We start from the raw sequence: 25,348 nt of genomic DNA, 5'->3' as shown, positions 1-25,348 counted from the left end.
CTGTAGTAATAGAAAGGTGACTCTCTGTCCACCATGTCCCACTCTGGGCCCTTCCTGATCTCAGCATGTCCACCTCCATGTGCTTCTTTCACGCAGCCAACTGAACCAAACTCTTCCGGCCGTAACAACCGGCATCCCCCAAGACAAAATTAATGCCTAGATCAGGAGCAGGTAAATACGACCATCCGGGCCGACAGCCTCTTTCTCTGGAGGTCCCGGATAAGAACCCCCTCTCCCCTCAAGCTCACCTGATGTGTGTCCCCTCTATAACCCCCCCCCCCAAGCACTCACCTGTTTGACTGAACACAGAGTAGAGATGGATGGAAGCGAATGTGGGTTTTGAATGTCCCCAGTAAGCATGACCTGAAGCCATTCACATGCAGTTTGATGGATGGAGTCATGCTTTATGGTTTCCCTCTTATGGCTTTTTGGGGCAAGTTCTGTTGGATGAAACTGTATCGTCCTTTTCTTCTTCTCTGGTTGAATGGTGTGATTTGTTTTTTCCCCCAGTTTTCTGGCCAGGATATTCTGATGTAATGGCTCTTTTCCCAACAAATAGACCCAAAAACTGAATCTGGTATAAAAATATTTTGCTTTAGATACAATTTTGTGGTTGCAAAAAAGTTTTTATAATTAATTAATTTCAAGCAAAGTAATTAAGAATTCGAGTCCTTCCTTAACTATCGGGAAGTACGACCTTGAGAGCAGGAACTTTGAACAGCTGAAACGCAGTGTCCTTACAAAGTTCCTGTGGTGGAAAGGAGCCAGTAGTGTCACTAGATGTCAGGAATGTTTGGAGAATCCTGTTTTTCACTGTGTTGGGAATGTAGGCTGGTGCTGTGACACTACTCTCGCTCTGGGAATCACTCTGTCTGCAACACTAACCTCTGACCTCCCTCCTTCGCCAGATACCCGCCAGGTGTGGTTGGAGTGGCTCCGGGTGGCATCCCTGGGGCGCTAGAGGGTATGGTCCCAGGCGGGGTGCCCATCGCCCACACCCTGCCCTCTGGTACACACCCCTCCCAGGCCCCGTCGCCCAACCAGCCCTCCAAACACGGCGAGACCAGAGAGCACCTCACCGAGCAATAGCAGCAGAAGGGATACAAATGGCGAACATCTCATCCGACCTGTCGACACTCAGAAAACAACCAATCACAAAGCAACCGACCAACTGGGACCAAGAGACAGTGAAACAACACAAGCGGCTGCCTGTTAAAATCAGTCAGCAACTGGGAACAAAGGAAGTGTTCCGAGGAATTTGTACTTTTAACGTTTTAGTTTTTACTCTCTCTGTCTCTTTGGGTTCAGTACCGACTTTACTCTTTGATGATGATGATGTTTTTTTTTTTTTTTTTTGTTTTTTCTTCGGGACATGCCTATGATTGTGGACACAGAGTCCAGTGTTTTTAGCGCTCCGGGATAACCTGATGAGACTCTGTCCCGTCCCTCCCTCCTTACACCTCAGAGCTCATGGGAAACGTAGGCCTACATCTCAACTCACCAACAGGAGAACAAGAGAAAAAAACTTTGGCATCATGTGCTACTGGACCTTATCCCGCCCCTCCCCTTCTTTCCTCCCCTCCTGATCCTCCCCACCTCTCCTCCACCCAGCTCCAACCCTCCTTATGTAACTAATGTGTGTTGTTTAGGCCCCTCATTATGCCTCAGAAGAGAATTTTTTTTTCTTTCAATCTTTAGTGTGAATGACTAAAAATGGATTATTGAATTAAATATATTTATCATTCGTCAAACAAAAGGAAAAGATTGCTCATCAGTTATAGTAATCTAGAGTGGGTTTTAACCCTTTCCTGGCAATAATACGTAACGACAGCTGTCACGGCTGCAGTTACATGTTTTCACCACTCGGGGGCACTTCTACATAGTGTGAAGGGATTTCTTCACTTGTGACAAGGTTGCTCTTTTTTTTTTTTTTTTGAAGCTGTCAGTGGTAAAACACTAAATAACACATTCACTTTATACATTTGATTGTAGCTGAATTTTAACCATGTGAAGTCAGAGGGAGCTGCCAGCGAAGTATTTGACTTTTCTTTGTATGTGTCCGTGTGAGTGTGGGCTGCGAGGAAGAGAACGTACCACAGTCACTGAAATAAGGAGGACGCTGTGACTGTGATGATTCTTCTGTGCTGACAAACGGGACATTTCTGATGACAGCCTGACGGACAACCGATCTAATCTCTGCGGCATACGGACGGCAACTCCCTCCCTTCTTTGAGCACATTTCACACTCTGAAGACAGGAAAGGGTTAAATCAAACTTCATTTCTTAATGACTCAGGAAAACACTTTTTTGCAGATATTGTTTATTCCCAGAATTTTGTCTTTGAGGAAAAAAAAAAAAAAAGATAAGACTAACCAGATTAGTCTGGATATTTTCTCTCCTCCCTCATCCTATCCATTGTGGTATTTTTATATACAAGGCGCATCCCACGTTTTTGGTGTTAAAGAGTTTTGAAGAGTCCTGTTAGATTTGTATTGCCTAGTTAAATGTTCCTATAACCATAGTCCTATGTGATCCACCCTCTCTCTTCTCCTCCTTCTTATATTTTCTTTGTTCTATTGAAGGCCAGGTTCTTTGGGGCATCCTGTACTCTGTAAGAGCAATAGCAGAAACTCCTACTTAGTGTCCCAACAATAGCAGAAGAGGCAGCCAGCAGTATGTTTTTGTTTTTAGTGTGAGTATTTGTATTTGTTTCTTGTACAAGGTGAACATTTAGCATTCAGTGCAGTTCAAATAAAAAGATACGATTCTGAGAACCAGCTGTCTGTACCGACTGCTTGATTTGACCAACAGTCTGTGTCATCAGCGCTATATGTTCATTTTCTGATGACTTTACTGTAATCCTGCATGATCTGTGTCAAACCTCAGTTTTATCTTATGTCACAGGGGGGCGCTAAAGTGTCAACAAGTCCTGATGAAAACTACATTATGCAGACTCTAAAAAGGTGATACGATTAACTTTGATACCGTTTGTTGCCACTGTAGTTCTAGTAATTCAGGCCTGAATGAGGAAAATATTATTTACTTCTACAACTTTGAATCTGTGAAGAAAAAGATTGACTCTTGTGAACTGTCTGGGTGTTTTCTTGTCATATGTTCCTTTGATCTTAGTTAAAATGGAGGAAGTAATTTTGTGTTGAGGTTTTGACTCATCCATCCAAGAATCACCCTCTTGGGGCCCCCCAAGAGGGTGATTCTTGCAAAACAATGTGTTGCTCCTTTTAGACAGACTTCAACTTTGCACTTCAGAGGGACTATATTTAGATATGTTCCAGTGCACCGTCACCCAGTGAGTTTTGAGTTATTTTAGCTTGTAGCAAGAGGGGAAATTATTTCTCAGACATCACAAGAATGACAAATTTGAAAACAAATACAAATGGCAACGAAGAGGATGCAAGTGAGTCAAATTTAATATTAATGCACTCCATAGAAAGAGGCAGAGTGTTTGGTTTTCACTTTTCCCCACCAGCGTCACCACCACCCACTCTTAACATCAACATGAGCTACTAAATCACACATAAAAATGTCAGTAAACTTGTACGTCATTTTTTCCCCCCCTCCCCTCACAGAATGTAGGTTTTTATCTGTGCAAAATAAAATACTTCAAGACTTGAGTGGATCAAACAAAACACAGATAAAACGGGGCAGAAAAAAAAAGAAAAGAAAAAAAAAAAAAAGGTATCGCCTCCGTGCGCTAACTGTCCAAGACAAATAAATAAATCCAACATCAGAAGGGGTGTGCAGAGGGATCAGCAATCAGGAAAAACAGGTGCTCTTTAAATTTTAAACATACACACAAGGATTGGCATCCTCTCAGTTGTAAGCAAAATTTCTGTCAGGCAATTCTGTAAATGAAATTTCTCATCTAGTGCAGCTTCGGGATTTCCTTAAATACAGTATATTTTCCTATATGTCCTAGTATTTCTCTCAGGTCGAGATAATTACTTTAATAACAAATGAGGAGACATCTGAGTATAGGAAGGCAAACTAAGTGGACTTGATGTGCTTTCAAAAGGAGCAGTAATCAGGATTCTGTTTGTTGGTGCTGGTTTCTTTTTTTTTTTTTTTCTATCACAGAGCTCACAGAACACATGCATTATTACAAGTTAAAGATTTACATTTTGGAGAAAGAAAAAAAAAAAAAAGAAAGAAATGTAGATAGTAAGGTTCTCTCCCAGAGCCTACAGTGTCCAGTCTCAACATTTAAGAGCTTGCACTCTCTTCTTAACATCCCCCTCACTCACTCGTCTTCGTCCTCCTCTTCCTCGCCGTCGGAGAGAGAGGCACAGGGGCGGATCTGGCGGTATCTGTCCAACCACTTCTCCACCATCTGGGTGACCAGGGGGTGGTTGCGGCGGCGAGAGCTCTTCTGCATGGCTGCCAGCATTCCTCCTTCTGTCACGCAGCAGTCCAGCCATTCCCGCAGCAGCTTTTCTTGCTGCTCCTCGTTGCCCATCTGAGTCCCAGACAAACGGGGAATATTTAAGACGTGAAAACTACTGGTGACCACAGTCATGCTTCACAAACCTACACAACCAATTCACGGCTGCATGCTGGAAGCAATTTGTGGTAACCTGACACCATAAGCTGCACATAAGCTTCATCGTTTTCATGTTTCCTTCAAAATGTACCCAGATTTTTGTAAAATTAGCATATTTGTTTAATATGATTTTATGTCTCCAGGTATGTTAAGTTTTCTGCTACACAAACACACCAATTGTAAGCTCAAACTATTCTGGTAACAGTTATGCGTAAAATGAACGAGTTCCTGTTAGCATGCAAGTAAATTTAAGTTCAATTTCACCCTGATTTTAATAATAAATATCAATATAAATTCACAGAAAATAGAAAACTATCTCCAGCTGTTCATCAGACCATACCTCTTGTGCAGACAGGAAGTGAATGTGCAGCAGCTTCCTCTCGCTGTCCACCAGTGGCAAGAAAGTGACAGTGACATCATCGTCAGTATTGAGGTTGGCGCCCGCACCGCGATTGTCGTAGCCATCGTTCTCCATGGCCACCAGGGCCGAGAAGTGGCCCCGCGTGTAGCCCAGGGCGATGGGGCTCTTCCAGCAGAAACTTTGCTCCCATAACAGAGGCAGGTACACACCTGAACACACACACACACACACACACACACACAGCAAGTCAGACCAGCTGGGAGCTAACGGAAGCCACGACACTGGAGCCACCTGGAAGGGACAGGCCCTGCAGCTGTACGCTGAAATTGCACCGTGTGTGAATGTCAGTTGGGGCCAAGCACCAACTCAGATCTGACCTGACATCAGAAGTGGCTGCGTTTCAGCTGACTGGAAACAACTGGGTCATTGTGAGCAGAGAGCAGCTCAGTGGTGCAGCCTGGTGCCCTGCTTCTTCAGGAGCACACCCTCCCCTCCCCTCTCCGCTCTGACTCCTGCCTTAACACTTGCTGCTCCAAATACACACTACCAATCAGCAGACACACAACATAGACTAAAGCTGTGGCTCCAGTTCCTCCCCAATTAATAACCTGTCAGACTGCACTCATGTACTGAGTCAGGTGTTGTACACACCTCGAGGTAGAATCAATGCACAGTCCACAAAGTGAGCCCAAGCAACTTAAAAAGGTCAGTTCATCCTAAATAGGTAATTTGGTGACCTGAAGCCATACACACAATTTTGGTTTTATTTTCCCAGGTTTTTCAGAGTGGATAAGATGTCTGCCTCCACTCTAATACAATAGAGGTGACTGGATTTTCTTTTGCAGGGCCGACAGCTCAGAAAAACTACAAAAAGTTCTTTCATAGGGACTATTTCTTCAGGAGAAAGTGGCTCCAGCGAAACAGCTCCTATTGAGGTTTGTGAACAGTAAATAAAACCAAAACTACCTGCATGATAAGATGCCACAGGAGGAATGTGCTTTAAAGAATCACTCAAAAAGGAAAATATGTCTTATATAATTGTTCTTGTGTAATGTTCTATTAAGATCTTCCAGGTTTCTGCAAATGCCGTCTCACCTTGAAAACGAGTGTATCCTAACGTTTCCCCACGGAAACTTTTGTAGTATTTCACTCCGTAGACTATGATGGGTCTGCGAAGAATGTGTGCGAGAACAAAAATGTGGGTCTGCTCCAGGCTGGCCCCGGGCTGAGTGGGGAGGGAAAAAGAGACACAAAAAAAAAATAAAAAACACACACACACACACATCATCATACAGTAGTTGTCATCATATAAACTTCCCCCAGTTGTACATTCAATATAAATATGACTAAAAATAGTGAAGAGGGCTGAGAATGCAAAGCACTGTGATCATATTGCAAAACAGAGTGTCCTGTACAGTGTGAACCTGAAATGCTGCAGCTCTGAGTGCGTCTACATGCCATCCTCCCTCTCCCTCTCCCTCTCTCCTTCTCCTTCTCCTTCTCATCTCTCATCTCTCAGTTGTACCATCTGAATAAGCAGAAAGCAGATTACATAACTGCTTTTAAATATACTACAGCTACAATGACATTTCATGTTAAAAAGGGGGCTTCAAAGTCATCCACACTTAAGGGATGGGATATGTAAAAGCTGATCTTATCCTTTGGCTCTCATCTCTCCGTCACTGCCAAAGCCTCAGATGAGGTTATCACATGGTAGCTTTTGCTGTGTTTGTTTATACTGCTGGTGGAGTGGCTCTCTGTGCTAAATGCCTGTAATCCCAAGGTCACATGTTGGGAAGGAGTGCTGCTTCAGCAGGCGTGCCAGCCAAGCAGATGAGCTGTCTGTCAATCTGCAACTCCATCTTAGGGTATCTGTAATAACTCCTCCCTGTCATTCACACACGCCCCACCTTCCACAGTGCCGCTCTCTCGACCGTCTCCCCTTCAGCCCCATTGCAATTCACTTCACTGTCTTACATGAACGTTGATGAGCAGCACTCCAAAAGCATTAAGATAAGACAGTGCTGATACACACTGAGTGCTAAATTGCTTTCACCTTTTAGTGCATTTATGAATGAGTGAGCACGCTGACGGTGGAGGATCAGTGCAGTTAAAAGTTAGTTTCCATATTCAGACTTTTTAAACCACACAGTGCTGTCTCTCCATCAATCGCTTAGGTATTCATTTTGTTCCAAATCAAATTGGATTTTATGTTTTTTTTTTTAAACACTCGACTGTAACTGGAGGTTTGTCCATTAAATTACATTTTTATGACAGCCACTATAAGATTGTGGCTCATGCAAATCGCAGTGAAAAGACATGATGGAAACATAAAAAAATACCTAACTTGAACTCAAAAACACAAATCATTACTACTATGAATTTATTGCACAGTAAAAAGGCACCCTGGGGAGTTTTAAAATTTCCTGTGGTGCTATAAGCAGATCCCTGTTTTATTTGCATTTCCTGCTCTAAGAATACACACACATAATATAATGCAAATGTGTAGTGCATGCCAGCCAAGCTATTTCACCGATCTACTGACCAATGCAAACAATGCAAGTGTATAAGGAAATATAGAATAATGGAAAAAAATATCTGCTTCATAAATGATTCATGAGGAAGAAAATGAATTAAACGTGTGTATTAGGCCTGAAGGACGGACACAATGTTTTAGTGAGTCACTAAATGTAAATATACATAACCGTGCTTGTTTACAAGAAAAATCTGCAGACTGCTTTTATCTTTTTTATCTTGGTATGTTGATGAAAACCAAACAAGGAGACAGTTTACAATTTGTTCTTTTGGTGCCAAAAATGAGGAAGTGAAGTTCCTGCATGTGTAAATGTGGACCCGGCAGTTTAATGATCTTTTAAATCAAGTTACAGTCAAATAATTACCATGGTGTCATTTCTATTGTTAAAATCACATTTGAATTTCCAAGCATGAAAAATAAATGAAACCTGCCATTTTGTCTGTGAGAACACGTCAATTTACATGCTGTATTTTCCAACCTCTATCCTCTAACACACTTTAACAGACCGGCCACACCATACTGAGCCAGTTTTCTGTCTTTCGATTGATAGTGGACTGGGGGAGGAAGTGAGTAAACCAGAAGGAACCTCATAATTACCTGGCTGGCCAAAGACAGGATGAACGCCCAATCCTCCTGCCACTGTTCCTCTCTCAGGGAGAAATGCAAACCGAAGCTCTGCGAGTACCACGACTCCCACTCCTTCCAGCGTGTGTAAAACCTAAAACAAAAGTTACATTTTAGACTATTTTTAAAGTTCATTTCAATCAAATGTTGGGTTTATGTCACCCTGCTTCTATAGTATTACTACTGTAGTGGTACACAGCACTTTATTTACCTTTTTACTTAACTTCTTCTAAATAACTATATCAGGCTCTTTTTAAGAAGATAAAAATAAACCTAGTCATGCATATTGATCGAAATCATCCACATACCCACTGCAACGCACATTGAAAAGGAGAACATCTCTTTCATCTCTTACTTTTACTAAGTAATCAAACCTACTGTATTTGAATGTATGAGAGAAGTTATGTAAATATCATGAGGAAATGCTTCTATAGCCTGCAGGTCAAACTCCAACAACATAACTGGCAGCATGACGTGGCTGTCCACTGGCAGCAACCTTCACTTTTCTCAAATTTCACTCATGAGTATTTAGTGATGTCCTTAACCTATGTTCACCTTTACATAAAGGCAACATCTTTGTGAAGGAGTTACTTTTATGTTTTTTTTTTTAATGTGTCAAATCTTGTTTGGGGCAAGTTGCAACTTTCACCTCGGTCTCACTCGGGCTTTATTTCCTTTGAAAATCTTTGCTTTTATGCTGACGACACAAAGCTCTTTTTGAATATGCAATCGAGCCTGCAAAGTTGAGGAGATTTTCAGGTGTCAAGTTTCATATTTCAGAAATCCTTCATTGTAATAATACAAGTCAGTTCATTCAGATAATATTGGGTCAAGAAAAAAAGTCTAATTGTGTCAGATTTCTGTAAGAGTACCATTAACAAGCCTTTGGATTTGTGGCATATTGCATCATATTTCAAACATTAAAAAAAAAAAAAAAAAAAAAGCAGCTTCCTGGATTTATGTGACCATTGGGACTCTGATCAGAGATGGGTGTCTCACCAATGGGAGCAGTCATGCAGGCTGTCATGGAGGGTCTTGCGGAGGACAGAGTCCTTGTCATAGATGCCCCAGGTGGCCTGCAGAACAGAGTCCAACAGACAGTCTCCGGCCGTGCGGTTCCATAAGGCATACAGGCGACTGTCCAGGCGCGTGCCCAGCTCCAAAGACCAGTTGATGACAGGAGATTCCTCTTCCAACTCTATACACAGTAAGACAAACAAGACGAAATGCATTGTGGGTATGTCATACTCTGCACTAAAAAGTAGAGAGAACAGGATATAATTTCTTAAGTTTATCCTTTTAGAACAAACATAATTAAATGGGGATTTTAAAAAAATTACCAACTGAGAGTCTTTAATCTATCCACAAGAACACTCAGCATGGGAGCATAGATGCTGTGTTGAGCATTAAAGATGTGCAGCTGCTGCAGCGAGTTGTTATGGAGACAAATTGAGCATTGCAAAGCCTGCTTTCCACATTTTTCTTTCCTCCTGGAATATTATTAAAAACACACCTTAACTGATTCCTCAGCTACTTTCCATGCAAAACCCAAAAAACCCAGAACACCTCTCCTCTGTAATCCAGTTTATAGAGGCTTAAATAGGTCACAAGATTTCACTTGTATCTTCAGTACAACACAGAAACGTAAATGTATGTTCACAAACATTCACACAGAGTCCTGGGAGTGTGTCACTAGTTAAGTGTGTGGGAGGAAACCAGTGAGCTCAAATAACCTAATAAGAAAGAGGACAGAAGATGAAGCAGGAGGCAGTGAGCTGCCTGGAGAAGAGAAGAGCACAAGAGCAGATGTTGGTTTTTAGACACAAGCTCCTTCCGTAGCTCGGCCAGATCGTGAATCACAGGCATCCAAAACCCGGTATGTCTGAACACATGCGACTGGACTAACATGAATGCAGAAGTGGGACACATGCAGATACCAGATACGGACATAAATAAATCTTGGGTACCTTTCTGCACATCCCGATCCAACACCTCATCAAACAGCTTCTCTTGGACAGCAGGCGGCAGGTCCTCTATATCTGCAAAGACACATGGGAAAGATATTACGTTTTCATGCTCATTATAAGCTAATGGTACACTGCACCAAGGACAGGAGAAATGCTACAGTAATGACACACAGAGGGGATATTCTTTGCAATTACATTCACTGGCTGACATTTTGTCAATGGCACACTGTAAACACAAGCTCTGTGCAGCATGTTGTGTTTCTGTGTGAGTATTGAACTGTGCACACACAAAGCCAGAACACTGGTGGCCATTCTCTGGCTCAATAGTGAATGGCACTGGCTTTGTCTGAAAGAGAGAGAGACACACAGAAATTGAGGGAGAGTGCCTTGCAGCTGGCCTCGGGCCAAATTCAGTCTGCAAAGAAATATTTGGCATAGTACGGGGGGGGGGGGGGGGAAATCATATCTATCAGTGAAGCCTGCATAATCTTTCATCCCAGCGGCACTGCCAGCTTGGAATCACAATACAACTGGTAGTTCTGAAAAGCAAAGTGCATGTCATTTCAGCGAAGACATTACGCCACAGGGACAGGACACAGAGCCGCTGTTTCTCTGAGCTATGCGGCACAATAAGGCTGAGCGTCATTCTTCCAATTCTCCAGTGAGGGGGAAAACAGTTAAGATCTCACACTGAAATGCTGCGCATTTAAACTATTTAGAGGAAAATTCTTGAAATGTGCATGAAATATAAGCATGAGTACAGTATCCAAAATTGCTAAATAAATTTTTCCCTGGCAGAGCGAGTACAACTTGTGATATTCAACACCAATTGTTCAGACTGGTTGTTGGGGTGGGAGGGGGTTGTTTAATTTGTGGTGTATTTTGAGAAAAAAAACTTTTTTTTCCTGGCAGCACAGGCTAATAAAGCTAAATAAATGCATGGAGGGATAAACAGCGGTGGTGTTATATAACACATATGCAAGGAAGACCAACAAGTGAAGTTATGTCATCGTCAATATGTCACAGGTACCTGCAGGCAGCGTGAAGGTGACCAGGTCAGTGAGGAAGTAACAGGCGAAGTCTCCTTTGCGTTGATGTAGTGAAGCTGCAATTTCCCTGCGGATCTGCTCCGTCAGCTCGGGACACACCATGGAGGGGATGCACTTAGCTGCCTGCTGGTTCACCTTAAAGACATACACATCTAACTTACTTTCATTCATTCCCACATGACAACTGAGAACCACCATGTTTCCATATACAAACCATTTGTTGACACGATTACAAGGGAATATCAAGACCATGAACATATGAAATAATCACCCACTATTACTATTTATATACAAGTGCATTATTGTATGTATTTAGTATATTAAGGATTAAATTCTGCAGTACACAGTGACTGGTTTGACAGTGCAGCCCTTTGTGACTCTCTTAATCGTTGCCTGCCCTCCTTGCAAACCACATCAGCTCTGTGGCATCACGTCCATTAGGAACCAGTGACAGGACTGCAGCCAGGCTAATCCTCCACCTAATCCTCAAAGTGCACTTCCGCTGTAATTATAGGCATTACAGGCATCTGCTATATATCGTCTACTCTGGCGCAGAACAATTATAGACTGACATGGGAGACAAGGAGGAGTCCAGAATAGCATCAAAATTACAGGAGCAATTCTGACTTCTTGTGTAGATGACAAAATATATTGTCAGACTTTTTTATAATGCCTTTTCTATAAGATGATACATGTCTTCATATAAGCCTTAAATGAAAATTTGCATTCTGATTCTGCTGCTTGGTGTGTTCTATAATGTGTGTTGAAAAGGTTTAATAGAGGCACGAGCTGTTAAATAAACTAACAGTACATTTTGGGTCCACTTGCTTAAAGAGTTTTAGTTCACACAGGTTAGTAAAACCAAGCATTCTTACCTCTGTTAGCAGGATGGCTAACATGTCCTGCCTCTGGAAGCGAATAGCCAGATGGACCAGGGTGAAGCCCACATCAAACGCTGAGGACCGGTTGAGGAGCTGCACCTCGTCAGCGGTGAGTTGCCGGGCGATGTCGCCTCCAGACGACTTGTAGGCTTCCACTGCCGCCAGGTCTCCCTCCACGACGCCTGCATCAGAGGGAAGAGAGGAAGGAAGGTCAGAAAATAGGAAACAAATGTTGGCACTGGAATATAAAGCTGCATCAGGGCCTGAATATACTGGTGCAGTTGCTCTTCCAGGAATTCATAAACACAGGCTATTGAAGTCAGACGCAGTTGACACACATCTATATTGTTTACAATCTATCTTTAAAGGAACAAAGAACAGTTGGTGTTCAGAAAAAACAATCCATACTCAACAGCTGTCTCAACTTGAACTGCAAGTCTGTACACAAACCGCTGCTGACAACACAAGGCATATTCACGCCATTTATAACCACGAGGAAAGACTATTATATTAAATATTAGAAATGTGTCACAATATAAGGCAATACATGCAACAGCATTACAAATAACAACCTCTGAATAGACCATAAAGATGACTCAACCCCTGTGTAAACATCATAACCTTCCTGCAGGTAGTGTTTATTGCAGGGCTGTTGTATAAGACTAGCTAGGTGTACCTAATACACTGGCGACTGAGTGTGTGTGAATCTACGATGCCAAATACTAGTGTTTTCTGTTCAAACACATCTGCAAAGAAAATAAATTAATGTAGAAAGACATGGGAATCCTTTTAAAAGAGGCCTTTGCTTTGTAAATGGATTAGACCGGCTCTTGGAGCTGCTCCAACTCCATGTCCCTGCTTGTAATAGAAACAAGATGTAACAGACAGCTTGCCATGTTCAATGAGGGAGGTACAGAAATATCCATCAAACTGTGCTAACTCATCATACTGTTCTCGGTCACAACCAATTAATATTTAAATCTGGAGGGAATTTGCATGGAGAATTCAACTAGAGGAAAAGAGTTAAATGTAAAAAGAATTCCGAGTGAACAGAGCGCTCCAGCTCTTGACGTCAATCCACAGTTCAGATGACCTCTAGATGTTGCCACTAGCTAACCCAGTGTGAGAACAGTTATCACACTGTCGGGCTACAACACAGCAGAACAGACAGAGCAGTGTAGCTCATAATGCAGAGCTATCAGAGAGCTGTGTCAGACAGAGGACAGCCTGTGCAGATTAGCGTCCCCCCCCTCCCCTTTTGGACATTGTAGTCTCAACATCTGTTGTGAGTGAAATGAGCGGCAGCTAGGCAGCACAGTAAACGCTGCAGCGCTGGCTAATTTGACCATATTGCCTTATGTGAGGATGTTCTCTCTGGCAGGGCAGAGGACAGTTACCTTGAGAGAACCTTGATTTGAACACGCAAAGAATGGCAGGTCTCCCTTTTAAACATGCTGGGTGGTATTTTGCAAAGACATTTCCATAAATAGATACCCAATGATTTTGGCTGCATTGTAGCTACTGCCATGCTGGACACAGTATAAAAAAAGTAAACAATACAGTGAACTGTTTTGAAGGTGGTTTGCTTGGTTTAGGTCAGAGCTGTCATAATAAAAAAAAACAAGACTCCTCATATGTAGGGCATTCTCACTATGAAAGTGTCAATATTAAGTGTGATGCTAATATGTGATATTTCACATTGCAAAAAACACCCTGATGACGGCCTTACACCAAAACACACTGGTGAAATGAAAAAGATTCTTTTATTTAGTCAGCTAGTCTTGCTGATTTGTTTTTCCACATTTGGTCCTTTGGTACCAGAGATGCCAAACAAAAATGGCAGCGGCATCCTGATGACCTAAAAGTTAAGGTGCAAATCACAAAATGGCAAATTTCCATGGTTCAATTCCAGCCAAGGAGCTGTGTTGCATGTAATACACCACTCGCACTCTACATCTTTGTTTCCTGTCTACCTCTATGCAATCCTATCTAATAAAAGAAAGAAAAGGAAAGCCAAAAGGAAATAGAACAATTGTGGACAGTGGAAAACAACAAATGTAAAGAATTAAAGTTTTAAAATATGAAATAGGAGGTTATGTTCAAAAGACGCAGTTTGATTTACAGTTCTCAGTCTCATTTAATTTCACAAATTAATTTCTTGTTACCATTTTTTTAATCTTCAAGAACCCCTTGAGGTTCCCTGGGCATACTGCATGTGAAGCTGTTCGAGGGTTTGGCAGTTGCTTCCTTTTACATTAACTTCTCATTTACTAACTGCCACAGTGCTATTGTGTGAAGGTTACTACATAATGTGTACTTCACAATATTAATAGTGTCAACCTCTTATGCTGGAATCAGTCTGTACAATATCAGTCTTCAAAAGAGCCAACCAGTCCAGTCAGAAATGGGGCATCCAAAACATGAGGCATGACAGCATACAATGGCACCAGGCGACCAATTCTGAACCAAAAGGCGCCTCGTCGTTTAACAATGTTGACGACAAGACAGTGCTCATGTCACGATCCCAGAAGTTTGTCTCTGTCCTTCCTGTCCAATCACCTTTGCACATCATGCAGGTTGTGAAAGACTGCAAGCTAATATTAGACACAGTTTACCGCATGGTCAGACATGTCCACAATAAACTACTGTAATATGACATAGTGAACAGCTGGAGAAACATTTGTCTTGTGTTGTTGTGGTTGTTTGAACCAATCACATTATAACACACTACGAAACTTTAGAGCCCAAAAAAGAGTTAATAGTAGTTGTGACCACACCCTACAAGCTGATATAATTTTAGGTATGATTTTGTAGTTATGAGTGGCGGATCATTTCGAGTGCTTGAAGGCAATACTTGTGGCAATCCACAATGTTTTTTTTTTTTTTTTTTATATATAATCACACTAATCACATAAACTGCACACATCATCATCACGAGCAAAATCAAACTATGAGCATAATGTGTTTATACAAACTAGCATTATCTGCAATTTAAAGGCTCACCAGTTATAGTCTTTGATAAAACAAAAGAACAATATTACACAAACAGAGTCTGCTTCCTTTGGTGGGAACGCAGAATCAATGGGATCATCTGATTTTGGCCCAAACGCAGAGCTCTGAAAAAACATTAAACCAGAAATGTGGGGAAACAGTAGAGCAAAGAGAGATCAAGTTGTGAGACCTGAGGAAGTGCTTGGCTTGGTCATAATGTGCTGCTTGGCTCAGGCACTTCCTCCATCTACAAACACTTTGAAGAGCCAAACTGTAGCACAAGCAGCATAACTAAAACAAGTCAGCTGACATAGCATGAACAAAGACACAGCAGGAGCAAGAATCAAAATCAAAAAGGCAGTTAAAGGCCTAAAGGTACATGTAGGACATATGTGAGAAAAGAAACTGTGCCACTGTCACCTAAGAGTAATGTTTTCTGTTCCTCAACAACAAGCTCAAAAGGGCAACCAGTGCAAAGGTCATTAGGACACTGATCATGTGCTGACTTCATGCTTTTTTGCTTTTTTTGTTGACTGGTGTACATGTCTTGTCAAGGCTATTTTTGCCTCCTGGGGGCCCCTCCTCAGCACATAAGCACCACTGTTTACAGGGTGTGTTGACTGCGAGCCAGGAGAGCCTCTGGTCTGCAGGCTCCACTCGCCCTGCACTGCCCAGACGGCCCATTCATCCCCACCGGCTGGGAAGCACTCACACCCTCTCAGTTTCTCAAAGGCTCTCTCTCAGTGTCACAGCAAGGACAGCTAGGGGTTCCGTGATGAGTTGGATCAAATTCCCACTAGCCATTTAGCTACACATCTTTATTACGCTGCCATTCAGCATCATTTATGCTTTGTTGATGATGAGTATCATCTCACTACAGTGGAGAGTTTCCACCTGAGAGCACCACCTGGTGAAATGAAACCTTCTCACAGAGCTTGCCAAGCCCTCTTTTTCCAAAATTCCCATTGTACTCTAATATTTGGAATCTAAACAATTAGACATTTTGTCATTCATTAATAAAACACCAAGTGGATAACACCACTCTGCAACCTTGGCCTTCATAGGGTGAGGCTCCATCTGCTCTGTAATAAAACAGAACTAAGCGGAAACTAAATGTTTGGCCTTGGGGACAAAAACAATCAAAGTGTTGCCTCTGACTGGAGCAACTCACTCTGTCATTACTCAGCATGACATCATGGGAGGAAACAAAAAACTGGCGCGACAATAGTTATGTTTTTACAGGGAAAAAATTGGGGCACGGGTATGGATTCTTTGTACCAGTAAAGCTATTCAGGTGAGCCACAGAGGGAATGAGGGCAATAGTATTCTCACACATAATCCAAGCCCAGTAAATACTTTGACTATTTGTCATCATTACTGAGGAATGCATGGGACACACTACAAGCAAAGAATGTAAAAATTAAAGCCCCATCCATCTGCATTATTGTGCAATCCACTTATCATTTTTTAATTTATTGACAGATAATTTTATCTTGAAAATGCTAAGTTATGTGAAAAATGACATCATCCTTATGTCTTTAAATTCCTTGTTTTGTCCAACCAACTGTCCACATCCCCAAAATATATCACTTACAATAATATGATATAGTGAAAATGGATTAATCTATTATCTTAATTACTGTGGATTTATTTTCTGCAAATCAACTAATCATTTAATCACTTCAGCCCACATAGGAGTGACATGCAAAGACATAAGAACTCACCAGCACATGCATTGAGGAACAGCCAGTCTGTTTTCCTCATTCTGTTTCTAATCTGCTTTAGCTTCTTGAAGTCGACCTCTTGCTCCTCTTTGCTGCTCATGGCTGCAGCTGCAAGCTCTATCCTCTGGAAGTCCATTTTAACATTGTCTTCCCTCTTGGGCATAGGAGGTGACCTCCTTTGGCCCTGGCCTCCACTGCAACTGCCCCTCCACCGAGCCCTGTCCTGCTCATTGATCAAGGGTGACGGCTCCGCAGACTCTGCCAGCTCTATAGCTTCCTGGTTGTTGGGCTTGGGGTGGTCACACACCACACACTTTGTAGTTTTGGGCCAGTTCTGGTAAGTACAAGCTGTGCATGTCCAGTGCTGCTGGTGCGTGTTGAGTCTGTTTCTGTCATTGTACTCCTCACAGGTGTCCACAGGTGAGTGGAGGGCAGGACGGCAGCCTGCGTTGGAGCCTGAAGTCTGTGGGGACTCAGTGGGGCTGCTGGTCCTCGGACGCTGACACAGGCACTGCGTGCAGCGGATTGCACGAGGCCAGTTCAAGTAGGTGCACATCTGGCAGGACCACTTACTGGCAATCTCAGCCATGCTAGCAGACCTAACCCTTGGCCTAGCACTGGAGTCAGGGCAGATGAGGAGGCTGCTGCCACTCTCAGTTCTGGGAGGGTCCCACTCTACACTGGGAGCCAGATCAGGGCTGTTCTTGTAAGGTTCCTCTGTGATGATGGGACCCATCGACCTCTGTGCACGGCACATAGTGCACTTGACCGCAGATGGCCAGTTTTCATAGGTGCAGTAGTCACAAGCCCACTTGATCTTCTGTTCCGTCATTGTGGATCGCTTTGGTTGGTCACACTGTGGTGATAAATGTAGCCAGATGTGAGTCATAAACAGAAGTTTTGGGAATCATCTTGAAGGTCAATAAATATGATAAAATAGTTATGTACTTGAGATACATAAATCAAGTGAAGAGATTGCACTGAGTTATTCCAAGTATGTGTTCCAGCAGTTTGTAAACTAACTTGCATCTGGTCGGGCATCTTCAATGACACTGGCAGGCTGAGACTGTATTGTATTGTTATTGAAAGACTAAAATGGCCTGTCAGCTATTTATTATCGATCACAGTATATGCGTGGTAAAGAGCCTGGCTTTAATTCACTTGAACGGGTGGCTTTGCTGCATTACCATGTAGTAATGTTTCAGTCTTTAGTGTTAGCTTGCTAGCTGGTAGGCTAACCACACAGCTAGCATTCATAGCCACCGTCAATTTTAACAATTACCGAACATTTCATAAAACGTACAGTCCTAGGACATTTAATTAACGGGAACATTTGAAGAAAATATGCCAAACTCTTACCGTTTTGCGGCTGCGCTCGTTTCTCAAGTGCTGCTGAAAACCACAACAAACCCTTCTTGTCCAGTCCCCCCTCCTCCTCCTGCTCTATCAAACCTTTCCCAATCCGAGTTATTTGGACCCCTTTGGCCTCTCACATTTTTACCTTTATGGACACATTAACCTCTCGCAGAATAAACCACACCTTGGCAAAGCCTGTGTACTCCTCGAATCATGGTATAAATCCGCGACACTCCATGGTTTACATTGCCTCCGTGTTGTTTAATGGCGGCGACAGTGAGACAAATGAGTAGCAGAGCCAAAATAAACGCTAGCCTGCCTTCGTCACCAATCATCTGGCTCAGCGCTCAATGCGATTGGATGAAAGACAGTACTGTGGGGCCTTCAGAGCCCATCGGAAATATTACAACCTCTGATGAACGAAAATTTATGAGAAGTTCAAAAGAATGGGGTCATCTGATTTTCAGGGGCAGAAAAGGTCTTTACTATGTTGCTCCAATTCTTTTTCTATTTGCTGAGATTTGGGCCTGTCATGTTTAGTCTCTACTGTGAAGCATGCCATTTTTATATTATGCTAAAAAAAAACATTAACTTCTGGGGCGGGTGACCACACGATTCTAAAATATCCGAGCTTTTTAGAACCAGTAAAAGCTTCATTACTCATGGTGGTTGCGGGGTGAAATTGTGTCACTTGATTTTTATAAATAAAACGAGAATCTAGATGTTGTAGACAGCAAATGAATCTAAACAAGTCTAAGGAACAATTTTTATGTACAGAGAAGGGGATAATCCACAAGCCCTTTATTACTTTTAATTTATTTTACACCAAAGTGAAACACTATTACGAGATTTCATGGACATAAATAAACAAGTACATGCTTGTCTTGGATTACAAAAGAAATTTTGGTCGGTTATGAATCACCTTTTATTGACCTCGAGGTTACTTCAGTGGTTATTTTAAGATGTTGGTATTTTACTAGGTACACAAATATACATACATATATAATTTTAAATTAATGTCTTATGTGTATCATTATGTTTGAAACAAATGCCGAAAGAACAATTAAAAATAGATTTATTGTGATAGGGTTCCTATATTTTTTTGGACACGCCTCCTGTCAAAACGTCACATCTAAAACATGGCAGCTTACTTGAGTCGGTTACACCACATTTCGCTCCACGTTTCTAACGTGGAGAAAATAACCAACGACCTCGTCTCTAAGTTCAAATTTATTTTGTTTGCTACCAGACTAACCGAAAGGTCCAGGCAGCTGGCTTTCAGAAAAGGAGCGGCAGTTTTCGTCGTGAATGAGAGACCAAACCAGAGCAGTGTGAAAATGAATGGAGAGCTGCTGGGCATCACAGACAAACATTCACCTGATACACACCGGGTCAACTCGGGGAAATGCAACCAGGAGAATTCCACGAAATGTCTGTTCGATGTCAGCCCACATTATTCGGTGGATACTGTAAGCAACGTGTGTTTCGAGGTGGAGGATGTGGAAAGGTCATTCAAGGCTCTTCGCCATCTGGGCTGCAATTTCCTGGTGCCTCCCACCACAGTTCAGGACGAGGGCGGTCTTGTCACCTACTTGGTGGTTAAATCCATTGTGGGGAATGTGTGCCACACACTAATCGACAGGACCAAATATGAGGGAAACTTCTTGCCTGGGTTTGATGTTGTTGAAAAGAACAGCAGCTCAGAAGAAGAGGACAGGTCTTGTCCAGTCACACATTTTGACCACATAACTTATGCCTGTCCCAGGAAAACCACCCACCAGGTCATGAGGTGGTATGAGCAGCTTTTTGGTTTCCAGAGGTTTTTCATTGATAGGTGAGGATCTATGGGCATTTATAGTCATACTCTTTATTTTGTTTAACGTGATGTCAGCAATAAAGACAACTGTTTCTTCTTCTGAGTAGTGAGGAAGATTTGGACGAAGGTTTTGTCATAAACCAGGAGGGTATTGGACTGCGTCTTACCGCCATGGAGTACTGGAAATGCAGCAAAGCAGGCATCGTTCTTCCCTCTGTGGACAAAAAAGAGCCTGATTGCAAGTTTGTCATTGCAGAATCACTGCCTGAACAAGGTAACAGCAGCCACTCCCATCCTTCAACGTATTTAAATTCTGCCATAATTTCTGATCTCACAAGTCCTGTGTCACCGTCTGCTCGCTCTAATTTCAGGCAGGAACCAGGTCGATACCTTCCTGGAGGAGCACAGGGCCCCAGGGATCCAGCACATTGGGCTGTACACAAAAAACATTGTTTCTACTGCACATACAATGGCTGAAGCTGGTGTACAGTTTTTCTCCCCTCCTCCCGCCTACTACACCAAGGTTTGAGCGACTCTTTCAGACCAGTAATGACTCGATTACTGCAAGACTTAACCCACATTTTATCCAGCAAGTCAAAAAGGGTATTATATAGTATGTGTGAATAAACAGACACAGGCGACAGATCAGGGTTGTCTTTAGACAACGACATTGCAAGGCTGCACTGTTCTTGTGAAACTGAATCACTTCCTCTAAGTCAAAAAGGAAACTTACTACAAGCACTGACTTAGTATAATAGTAAATTAACATTACTTTTCTATTATTTTGTGTGTCATTTCTGTATGAGTCTCTCACTATACATGTACGGTCTTTTAACAAGTCAGTTTCCATGGCTGATTATTACATTAAATAATAGAATTTAACATATGCAGGTTGTATTTACAAGCATATCATCTTCTACCTTGTTTATTAACACTTTTACCTATGCTGTGTTGTACTGTGACAGGTGGGAAAACAGCAGGAAATAGAGGCTGCAGGACACAACCCCCAGATGCTGGCGCAGCATGGCATTCTCCTGGACACAGACCTGCACCAGGATCTCTCATCAGAGAAAGCATCCAGTGAAAACAGAAGGTGAGAGGCAATAAAGAGCCATAAACTTGTCTCACACGTCAGTGTTTTTTTGTTTTTTTTCTTATAGAGGTTCTTGCAGGTGTCAAGCATATTAATGATGGTTTCTAGCCGTTTCCTCACTGTTCTGGATAATAAAATTTGAGCAGCTCAAAGATCATTATTTTGGTAAGTATTAAAAAACAACATATTCCATGAGTCATAGGCACATAATCACAGTCAGAGCCTCATGAGAGCCTTAGTAGTTAAATGGTTTTTTATTCTTGTCAAAATGACAAGATGTTCAAATTTTACCGTCCAGTACAGTAGCAGATTTCCGCTGACCATGGAATATGGACAGAAAACCTCAGGAAATGTTTTATTTTTATTTTTATTTTTTTTTTTAGAAAAAATGACCAATGTCCATGAGAAATTCCATCTAGCAGTGAAAGCTATGAGAACAGAGGCTAACCCAGATGTGAAATGCCTCATGTAAGATCAGCCAAGTGTCCTCAACTTGTTATCGTCTATTTCCAGATACCTTCTCCAGGTGTTCACCAAGCCCATCTTTGCAGAGGACACATTCTTCCTTGAGCTGATAGAGCGAAGAGGGGCGACGGGTTTTGGTGAGGGAAACATCAGAGCGCTGTGGAGGTCGGTGCAAGCCTACATGGAGAATGAGAGGGGGGGTTCTCAAGGAGAGGGATCCCCAAAAACTGTTCACACTGCTCAGTATTAGTCACTCCAGAAATTATTAACTGAGGTTATTTTATTGAATGTGTTTTTTATATATATATATATACCAACGTGAGAGAAAAAAATATGTAAGATATAAAAAAGATGTAAAATATGACTGAACAGATAAAAACTGCATCGTGAACAAAGTGCTTCAAAAACAGATGTTACATACTATGCTTGAAACGTGACAACAACATAAATACACTTGCTGTAAAAGAATGTCTTTGTTTTATTTGTGTTTCACTGCAAAGCAACTGATGACTCCAGAGCTCCTCAATAAATTTGTAACTCACAGCGGACTGTGAAAACCAATTACTACAAAATAATGTGCTCAGTGTTTCTTCGAATGCTTGTGGGCCAAACTTCACAATAAGAGTTCTTGAAATCTCTCAGGTCATCTTAGGTAAACATTGCCAGCGGTTTTCGTACTTTCCTGGACAATTTCTATTTCATGGTACCTTGTACTTTTCCCCTACAACATTTGAGAAGGAAATGTACTTTTTACTCCACTACATTTATAGTTACTAATATTTACTTTGCAGATTTTGATTTTACAAACCTTTTATATACTTGATGTACTAGTAGAACTATATTACTGCTATAGATCAGACAATAATATATAATCATATAAAGTAATATACCACTCACAGATGTAATTTTTATTCATAATGAGTCCTTTAACTTTTGATATGTGAAGTACATTTTGATAATAATAATTACAAACTTTTACCTTTTTTTGATTTTGAATGCAGTAATTAAAGGAGCTGAACACTTCTCTCATTATTGATGCCATGTTACAGATTAAATTACATAGAGTAGGTACACTAAAAGGCTGCTTACATGTTAACCACCACCAATATCAATAATGATATATAGCATAATATAATATTCTGCATATTGGTTACTTGAAATACTTAATTACATTCTCTCAACCTTTACTACAAATGCTTGTTTTTACACTGCAGTATTCCTGCTTTACTATCCTTAAAAAATTATATATACATCTTCCACCATTGTCTATATACACAACAGAGGAATAGTGACCACTTTATCATTAACTCAGGCAAAGACTTAAGGCCATTTCACCTCAATAAATATCCTAGATTTTCACCCCTACAGTATTTAGATTGAAAATGTAGCCTTATCTAGGATTATTAGTTATTTTTATTAGTTGACTTTATCATATAAACATTAAAATCACTGTTCTGAGCTAAGGCGCCCCTTTTTTCTCAATAACTCACTCATACAGTCACTCATGAACCATTACTAGAGGAACAGCTGCACCTCTTTCAGATGCTGCGGAGGTTTTAGCGATATGCATGCTTTGGCAAAAACATGGCTTTAGAGCCTCTTAGAAGGGATCTTCAAACCCACAGAGATGTGCCAGTTCAATTAACTTGACTATAAACATTATAGGCAAGGATTAGTGGGATAGATGAGAAGCAGTGAAAATTTAGATGGCGTTCCATGAAAGCCATATGCTCTTTTTATGTCCTGACTGTAGTTACAGTATCCCATTGAGTAACGCCGGAGAATAATTTTCAACCACAAGCTTCAAAAAGTCAATAAAGTCAGTAAATGCATGTACTTCTGCATTTTGACAAGTGGTGTCAGTGTTCTTCTTTAACTCAAGTGTCGCCCTCTTGGCAAAGGTAAACTTTTAGAATTGACTGTATATTGGATTTGTGCCTACTAATAGAACATTTCTGATTCTAAGAGTGACTATCAAACAAGAAATACTACATACAGAACACTGTAGCTGTACTCTTCATTCAGCTTTGGAAGTAATTTGTGGACTGACTGCATTCGTTTAAAATTATAAATGAACACAAATTGTTAAATCTTAAATCATAAATGGGGAGTTTTGTCAGGGAGGGGAAAGATTAACTGTTCATTAAAGTTGAGGAGGGATGGCTCCTGTAACAGGAGTGCTTTAGCCATCTGTCTGCAGCCAGTGTGAAACACAGATGGCATTCAGCATTCTGCATGGGGTCGCAGTACTGGGAGTTGGAAGATCACCTCCTATTTACTGTTTACCATATGGTAACTACAGTTACATTAAGAAAGTCAAAAGACAAAGTCAAGACAAAATAACTATATAAGCCATTACCCTTCAGTTCAATCTTTTGGCCTCTTTGTGGCACTATGATTGGTGGATACTGCCCCCTATGGTTTTTTACAGTCATAACACACACTGCCAAAGTTGTTGAACTGCAAGACTCCTAATCCTGTATAATAAGCTGTTTTGATCATCTTCTTCTCAAAGATTCATCTTTGGCCTTTTTGGACAACAAAACACAACATTCAAAGTTTGCTATGACATATACTCTGACTACTGAAGGGGTTAAAAACAACTTGTCACCCCCCCCCACCCCCACCCCCCCAACCACACACACACACCCCCACCCCACCCCACACTGTAGCCTACATAGTGGAGGAGACAAATCCTTGGTGCTCTTTAACACAAAAGGCAGACAGTCTAAAACCGAGTTGGACAGTACGACAGTCTGACAGTCTGGGGGAGATTAGTGGCACACAACAGATGTTACTCCTTGATTAACAATAGTGTCTGCCAGGGGTGAGCCTCAGCTCCCCACCCTTCTGAGCCCCACTGTGTTAACTTCAGCTCCCACAAAATAAATCAGCTTACTCTACTTGATGATATGGGATGTTTTTCATCTTTCTGAAATATACAGAAAAAAAAATTTAATCTGTAATTGGCTTATGATTCAGCATTATAACTGAGTGTGTCAACCATGTAAACTCCAAATAACAAGGTTTACGACTCTGTTGTCATTGGCTCACAATGTGCAGACAATAACTAAACATACAGGAAGCTAAAGAGAAAACACTGCCCAACTTTAGACAATAGAGAGCTCCCATGGTGATTAACAAGACGACAAAAAAACCTGTCTCTAATGTCTGTTTATTTTCTTGTGAAATACTGGTTTTTCCTGTTCAGGCTTGCAAAATTTATCCAAATACATTTTTCCACAGGATCACTGGGACAAATCTCTCTTTGGTGGATAGATTTTGAGCGTTGACTATACTGTAGATACACCCATTGCATAATGTATGTATATATAGACAACTAAACCTAGATGGTTAAATAATAGTATATTGTATGCTGTTGTATGTTATGATAAAAGCAGAATTTACTTCAACATCTGTTTGTAATAAATGTATTGAATTTATTTAGGACTAAGCCTTATTACACTGGGGCTCATTTTGTGTGTGTGTGTGTGTGTGTGTGGGGGGGGGGGGGTGTCTAGCAATATACATATAACACACATCTCTTTCTTTCTCCCTCTATGTGGCTCTCTAAATCACACACAGTTGCCAGGTTATCGTGTTACACCACTGTATATTGTGAAAGTGCCTTGTCTATATGCACAGCTCAAAACTGTGATTACTTTTCATTACTGCAGGGTGGCTCAGACCACTAGTTACAAGAGCAGGGGTAGTGCGTGCTACAAAAAGTCGTATATAGATTAATATTTAACTTTTTTGATCAGGAACTTCATCTGACTAAAACATAAAGCGTGAATGAATCAAATAATGCAAATAATTCACATCAAACTGAAATATTTCGTGGCACAAATGACTCATCGGAAAACTCCACCCCTGTCAGAAGTGGTATCGCTCGTGTATGTTGTCACAGGCTCATTAGCGTGCAAT

The 25,348-nt window shown here is 41.4% G+C and overlaps 3 protein-coding genes across 7 annotated transcripts in view; 2 read left to right on the top strand and 1 right to left on the bottom strand.

Moving 5' to 3' along the window:
• Window positions 1–2,777, top strand: part of LOC130162433 (C-terminal-binding protein 2) — a 99,700-nt gene extending 96,923 nt beyond the window's left edge. For all 5 annotated transcript variants that reach the window (XM_056366169.1, XM_056366171.1, XM_056366170.1 and 2 more), the window contains one exon: window positions 909–2,777. In XM_056366169.1, coding sequence (XP_056222144.1) covers window positions 909–1,089 — 181 coding nt within the window. In that variant the 3' untranslated portion in view covers window positions 1,090–2,777. The remainder of the gene's footprint in view (window positions 1–908) is intronic.
• A 633-nt stretch (window positions 2,778–3,410) lies between these two features.
• zranb1a (zinc finger, RAN-binding domain containing 1a) lies at window positions 3,411–18,361 on the bottom strand. Its single transcript, XM_056366173.1, has 10 exons — window positions 18,051–18,361; window positions 16,692–17,547; window positions 11,971–12,158; window positions 11,077–11,230; window positions 10,047–10,118; window positions 9,079–9,277; window positions 8,053–8,173; window positions 6,015–6,144; window positions 4,899–5,128; window positions 3,411–4,474 (listed from the first exon to the last, which is right to left on the bottom strand). The coding sequence occupies exons 2-10, from the start codon at window positions 17,521–17,523 to the stop codon at window positions 4,259–4,261; spliced, it is 2,142 nt and encodes a 713-aa protein (XP_056222148.1). The 5' UTR covers window positions 17,524–17,547; window positions 18,051–18,361; the 3' UTR covers window positions 3,411–4,258.
• Window positions 18,362–19,133: 772 nt separating this feature from the next.
• hpdl (4-hydroxyphenylpyruvate dioxygenase-like) lies at window positions 19,134–21,964 on the top strand. Its single transcript, XM_056365750.1, has 5 exons — window positions 19,134–19,881; window positions 19,971–20,137; window positions 20,235–20,386; window positions 20,829–20,956; window positions 21,470–21,964. The coding sequence occupies exons 1-5, from the start codon at window positions 19,187–19,189 to the stop codon at window positions 21,669–21,671; spliced, it is 1,344 nt and encodes a 447-aa protein (XP_056221725.1). The 5' UTR covers window positions 19,134–19,186; the 3' UTR covers window positions 21,672–21,964.
• The last annotated feature ends 3,384 nt before the right edge of the window (window positions 21,965–25,348 follow it).

Source organism: Seriola aureovittata, chromosome 21 (genome assembly GCF_021018895.1).
Source record: "Seriola aureovittata isolate HTS-2021-v1 ecotype China chromosome 21, ASM2101889v1, whole genome shotgun sequence".
NCBI lineage: Eukaryota > Metazoa > Chordata > Actinopteri > Carangiformes > Carangidae > Seriola > Seriola aureovittata.
This window is presented reverse-complemented; position numbering and strand designations above follow the sequence as displayed.